The sequence below is a fragment of the Fukomys damarensis genome, unplaced genomic scaffold (genome assembly GCF_012274545.1).
Source record: "Fukomys damarensis isolate Sample0158 unplaced genomic scaffold, DMR_v1.0_HiC HiC_scaffold_23, whole genome shotgun sequence".
Taxonomy (NCBI): domain Eukaryota; kingdom Metazoa; phylum Chordata; class Mammalia; order Rodentia; family Bathyergidae; genus Fukomys; species Fukomys damarensis.
In genome coordinates this window covers 22,356,653-22,362,652 of record NW_022900935.1, presented here as the reverse complement: position 1 = coordinate 22,362,652, position 6,000 = coordinate 22,356,653, and the positions used below count along the sequence as shown (strand labels likewise).

The window sequence follows — 6,000 nt, the reverse complement described above, 5'->3', positions numbered from 1 at the left end:
ACTCTTTTTTTTTTTTTTTTTTTTTAAAGCTTACTCGGTGTTTTCCTATTGTTAGAAGAAGGAACTTTATCTTTTATAGTTGCATATATTCCAAGTAGGGGTAGAATTCCCATTTAAAGTTTAAAATTTCTACTTTTGTAATAAGATAGGCCTGTATTTATATTCTGTGTATACCTTTTCAAAGTTTTTAAATCCCAGTATTGCCCTTGTGAGAGGGAAGTTTTATTACAGGTATTCTTAGACTTTCACATTTTATATTAAAAAATAAAATGACCCCAAAAGGTGCCATTGTAAACATTGACAAAATCCATTTGGATCCCCTCTTCACCAAATCCCTGTCTCTTTGGAAACAAACAGAACTATTGGGGAATAAATTTTGGAACATTTAATTGAGAAGGAAAGGACTTTGATATTTTTTGTAAGAATTGAAATCCCACTTTTTCATGAATAAATTTTCTATTTCATAGACTCTTCAGGGTTCCAAAGATATTTTCCTACCACCCAAGTTGTTTACTCTTCTGTACTACAATTAGGATACTAGAGGTCTTTCTAGTCCTCTCTTGCCAGTGTCTTATCTGCCTCCCCCAACTCCTGTGTATTTTCTTACAAATGTAATAGGAACCTATTTGGCCTTTTCTTTTGTATGTGGTGCTGGAGGTCAACCCAGGGTCTTTTGCATGCTAGATGGATGCTGGTCCATTGAGTTGTACCTCAGCTCTTAACATTTAAAAAAGACTTAACCAAAAACAAAACAAAAAATTTGCCTAGTGTGATGGTGCATGCCTGTAATCCCAGCATTCCAGGCAGGAGGATTGCTGTGAGTTTGAGACCAGCCTGGGCTACATAGTGAGTTCCAGGGCATTTATTCAACTACACAGTGAGACCCTGTCTCAAAAAAAAAAAAAAAAAACAAAAACCCAAAAGAGAAAGAAAAGAAAGAGAGACTAGTTATCACCTAAAATCCCACACAAAATAAATTCTAACATATTGCATTCTGATTTGTTTCCAAGAATAAATAAATTTAAAGTTACAGTTAAAGCCATGGTATGTATATAATTTTGTATTTAGTACTTAATATTTAACATTGCATCATAGGCATCTCTGTCTTACTAAATGGTCTTAAATATTTAAAATGCTGCATACATTACATTATTATAGAATCCACTAGAAATTATCTACTTACCTTTGCAGTATTTGTAATTTGAAATCAGAAAAGTTTAAATTTGAAGCTTATTTTTGTTGTTGTTGTTTTTTTTAATTTAATTTCTTGGTACATTCTAGGTAGACAGTACAGTTACATTCATTACTGGGATCTTGTACCTTTACATGCCAGGTCTTGGTTCTCATTTTTCCCCTTGTCCCCACCCTCCCTTCACCCCCCCCAAACACTTTAATTCCATTTTTACATTTTCTCGTATTTTTTTTCCTTTTCCCTTATTCCTCCTTCCCTATCCATCTCACTGTCCCTACACCTTTGGTCCTTTTCTTCCTATTTGCTAATAAGACCTTGAGTACTGTTTTAGTTTTTCACACCAGAGATACTATTCGGTATTTGCATATGTGTGCCTTATTTATTTCACTTAGAAATGTATCCTCAAAATGTACTCATTTAACTATGAATGAATCTACTTTCTCATTCTTTATGGCTGAGTAGTATTCCATTCTATAGAAAAACCACATCTTCTTTATCCAGTTTCCAATTGATGGGCAGATGGGCTGTTTCCAAATTTTAGCTATTACAAACTGTGCCACTATAAACAGGGGTGTGCATATATCACTGTGGTATGATTCTTTCACTTCTTTTGGAAAGATACCCAACAGAGGGATGGCTGGGTCAAATGGAACCTCTAATCCTAGTTCTTTGAGGTATCTCCATATTGACTTCCATAGTGGTTGCTCCAGTCTGCACTCCCACCAACAATGGAGAAGGGTTCCTTTCTCCCCACAATCGCGCCAACATTTGTTATTGTGTGATTTTTTGATAGCAGCCATTCTTTGTGGGGTGAGGTGAAATCTCAGTGTTGTTTTCGTCTGCATCTCTCGAATGACCGGTGATATGGAGCATTTTTTCATATATTTACTTGCTGCTTTTATTTCTTTGTCTGAGAAATGTCTGTTCATTTCAGATGCCCACTTTAGAATTGGGTCTTTATATTTCGGGGGGCTGGTTGTTTTGAGTTCTTTATATATTTTAGATAATAGTCCTTTGTCTGAGGAACAGCTGGTAAAAAGTTTTCCCACATTGTAGGTTGTCTCTTAGTTCTGTTGATGGTTTCTTTTGCAGTGCAGAAGCTTTTTAATGAGATGCAATCCTAGGTATTGATTCTTTCTGCTAGTTCCCGTGCTACTGAGGATTTGTTCATAAAGTCTTTTCCTATGCTAGTGTCTTCCAAAGTTCTGCCTAACTTATTTTCCAGCAAGTTTAGTGTTTTTGTTTTTATGTTTAGATCTTTAATCCACTTGGATTTTAATTTAGTGCATGGTGACAGATAAGGGTCTAGTTTTAATCTTTTGCAGGTTGAGATCCAGTTTTTCCAAGACCATTTATTAAAGAGGCTATCTTTCCTCCAGTGGGGACTGGCAGCTCCTTTGTCAAAGATGAGGTAGCTGAGTGCATCTGGAGTTGTTTTTGTGTCTTTCAATCTGTTCCACTGATCCTCAGGTCTGCTTCTTTGCCAGTACCATGCTGTTTTTATCACAGTGGCTTTGTAGTATAGTTTCAAATTGGGAATTGTTATACCTGCTGCCATGTATCTGTTGCCTAGTATGGCTTTTGCTATTCTAGGTCTCTTATGGTTCCAAATGAATTTTTGGATTCTTCTTTCCAGTTCTGTGAAGTATAGTGTTGGGATTTCATTTGGTATTGCATTGAATCAGTATAGCAGTTTTGATAGTATGGCCATTTTCACTATGTTGATTCTTCCTACCCAGGAGCAGGGGACATCTTTCCATTTTCTTAGATCCTCCTCGATCTCTTTTTTCAGAGTGCTGTAGTTTTCAGTGTAGAGGTCTTTTGCTTCTTTTGTTAGGTTGATTCCCAGATACTTCATTTTTTTGGGTACTATTGTGAAAGGAATTGTTTCCCTAATTTCTTTCTCAGTGAGTCTGTTATTTGTGTACAAGAAGGCTATTGATTTTGGGGTGTTGACCTTGTATCCAGCTACTCTGCCAAAAGTGTCAATTAAGTCTAGAAGTCTTTTGGTGGAGTTTTTTGGGTCTTCAATGTAGTGTATCATATCATCAGCAAATAATGACAGTTTAACTTCTTCCTTTCCTATCTTTATTGCTTTAATTCCTTTCTCTTGTCTAATTGCTATGGCTAATGTTTCTAGAACTATATCGAAGAGGAATGGTGATAGTGGGCATCCTTGTCTTGTTCCTGACTTAAACGTGAAGGTTTTCAGTTTTTGGCCATTTAATATGATGTTGGCTGTTTGTTCTTTTTTGTTTTGTTTTGTTTTGGTACAGGGGATCGAACTTGGGCCCTTGTGCTTGTGAGGCAGGCCGTAGCACCACTGAGCCACACTCCGGCCCTGAAGCTTAGTTTTAAAAAGCTTATTCCATTTCTAATTATATTACAACGTGTAGAAATATTTTAAGTTTTGGTTCTGTTTTAAAAGATGGGTGTTTTGGATCCCACTGACCCAATGGCTTTTCTCCTTTCATTTCAGAATTCCATACGACATAATCTGTCACTCAACAAATGTTTCCTTAAAGTGCCTCGGTCTAAGGATGATCCTGGAAAGGTAGGATTTGTTTTCTTGAAACAAAGCAGTTGGATTTTTCTATATTCTCTTCTCATGTTTGAGTCAAGAACTTGTCTAGTTGACGATCAGGAACTTTTATGAAATACCAAGTCCTCCCCTACCCTATTCTAATTCTCTTTTAGTTGATATGCTTCAAAGACTAACTAGTTGGGAAGAGCTTTCCTTTTAAGAAATGAGAATCTAGCTAGAGCTAGTTATTTGTTATTTGCTCTTTCCAATCCAGTTTTTGATTGCTTTCTTGAGTGTTGTACATTAAAGTGTTTCAATTGCTTGTCAGGAAACACAGTCTATTAATTATTACCTATAATGGATGGATCTGTGTGTAATTTACAAAAGGAGTGTTCTAACTTTGAAATAAAATTGTTTTTCTGTTAATATTGTTTTCTTAGTTGCTATGTTTTCTTCCTTACTCCATTTATCTCCTGCCACCATCAGTTTTAGCATCTTATCTGCAGACTTTTTTTTTTTTTTGGTCCGGGGATCAAACTCAGGACCTTGCACTTGCAAGGAAGGAAGAAGAACCACTGAGCTACATCCCCAGCCCTGCAGAGACATTTTTGTTTCAATAGCTATGTCAATTATAGTGTGGCCTTAAGTTGGCATAGTGTCTTGGTTTCTAAAGCTGAAGAGTATTTGGTTGTACCATGTTTGGTTGTCAAAATTTACTAGACTAAGTTTTCCAGACAGATTACCTATTGGCAAGATACCTTCTTGTTTGGGTGATTAGGCTTTTTCCTTAGGCTAATTGTTCCTGGAAGAATATTTCTAAAATATAAGCCTGGTCACATAAGCACCCTGCTTAGAAGTGCCTTTTCATTTTTCCTGAAGATGTTTACTTTGTTATAAAATATCATCTTTCATTTTCTTAACTCACTGTGAGGAACATCTTTAAGTTTCCTATGGTCTTACTGCATCTTTTTTTGTATTTGGTGTAGACCTTTTCTTTCAAGATTGAACTATAACGTTAGTTCTCTGAAGCTTTTTTGTTTCTCCATACCTCAGTTAAGTTTGTTATTCTCTTTTTTGTATCTGTTACTTTGTAACCTTATCTTCTTTAGAGTAGTTCCTAACTGGTCTCTCTGTTTTTGGACTTGTCCCTTCAGTTTATATTTAATCTCACATAGTAATTGTCAATCTTTTAAGAATGTTAACTATGGCAATTGTACAGTGTGTCTGTCTGCACTTTCCCAACCCTTCATGGTTCATTGCTCTTGGGTTAAAGTCTAAATGTGAGGTTGTAGGGATAACATACTTTATTCACTATCCCTAGTTGCTTGCATGGTGGCTGGTAGCACTGAGTTATCTTTGTTGTATGAATATATTGTGTCTTTCACCAGACTATTAACTTCTTAGATTATAGATGGAAAGTTATTTATTTCTATATTAAAGCAGACACTCCTGTGTAATGTTTTGTAGCACTGTCTGTGATCTTCCCAATCAAGTGGTTATCAGTAAGACTGAGTAGGTAGGTTACTACAAATTTTAATTTTTTTTTGGTACTGGGGATCGAACCCAGGCCCTTAGGATTGCAAGGCAGGCGCCAGAACCTTTGAGCTAAATCCCCGGCCAAATTTTATATATTTTGACTATAGATGTGATAGCAGTTGATGGCAAAAAATTTTTTCCCTTTAATGCAGGCTTGTTATTAAAGAGAATTAGAGTTTTCTATATATCTTTCATTATAATTTTTCATTGAATCAGATTGAAAAATATTTGTTTAGAAATCTATCAAGGCCAAGTGTAAGGACTTGAGTTTGATCCCCAGTACTGAAAAAAGCAAGCAAGCAAGCAATAAAAGCTAATTTCATTTTGATTTTTAAATAAGGTAAAAATAATAGAAATGAAAAATTAATACACATGAATACTTAACTGTATTGTTTACTAAATTTTTCCCAGTTGGAGGCCCATTTTAAGAACTTGTGCTGTTAGGCTGATTTAGTGGGAAGTTAAAGCTTTTCTCTTTAATGAAATAGTATCATGAAGTAGTGCAGCTGTGGAAAACATGTTACTCTTCACAGTTATTCTTTTGGAATCATGCTTATGCAACTGATTCTTATGGAATCAGTGGTATGAACTAAAACAAAATGCAGAAATGAATTGAATCTGAAGAGGCTAGTTAGAACTTCAGCTTTTCCCATTAGTGTCTAATTTTAAACTTTTGTACGTTTCAAAACTATTTTGGTCACAAGTGAATATCACTTGATTTTAAATACACGTATAGCAATAGAGTCAC

At 35.4% G+C, this 6,000-nt stretch overlaps 1 protein-coding gene across 5 annotated transcripts in view; it reads left to right on the top strand.

The window, feature by feature from the left end:
- Foxj3 (forkhead box J3) overlaps positions 1-6,000 on the top strand; it is a 111,480-nt gene that overhangs the window by 55,644 nt on the left and 49,836 nt on the right. For 4 of the 5 annotated variants that reach the window (XM_010633951.2, XM_033767346.1, XM_010633942.2 and 1 more), the window contains exon 4: positions 3,672-3,746. The exons of the other annotated variant lie outside the window; for it this stretch is intronic. In XM_010633951.2, the coding sequence (XP_010632253.1) occupies positions 3,672-3,746 (75 nt within the window). The remainder of the gene's footprint in view (positions 1-3,671; positions 3,747-6,000) is intronic. 5 annotated transcript variants of the gene reach the window in all.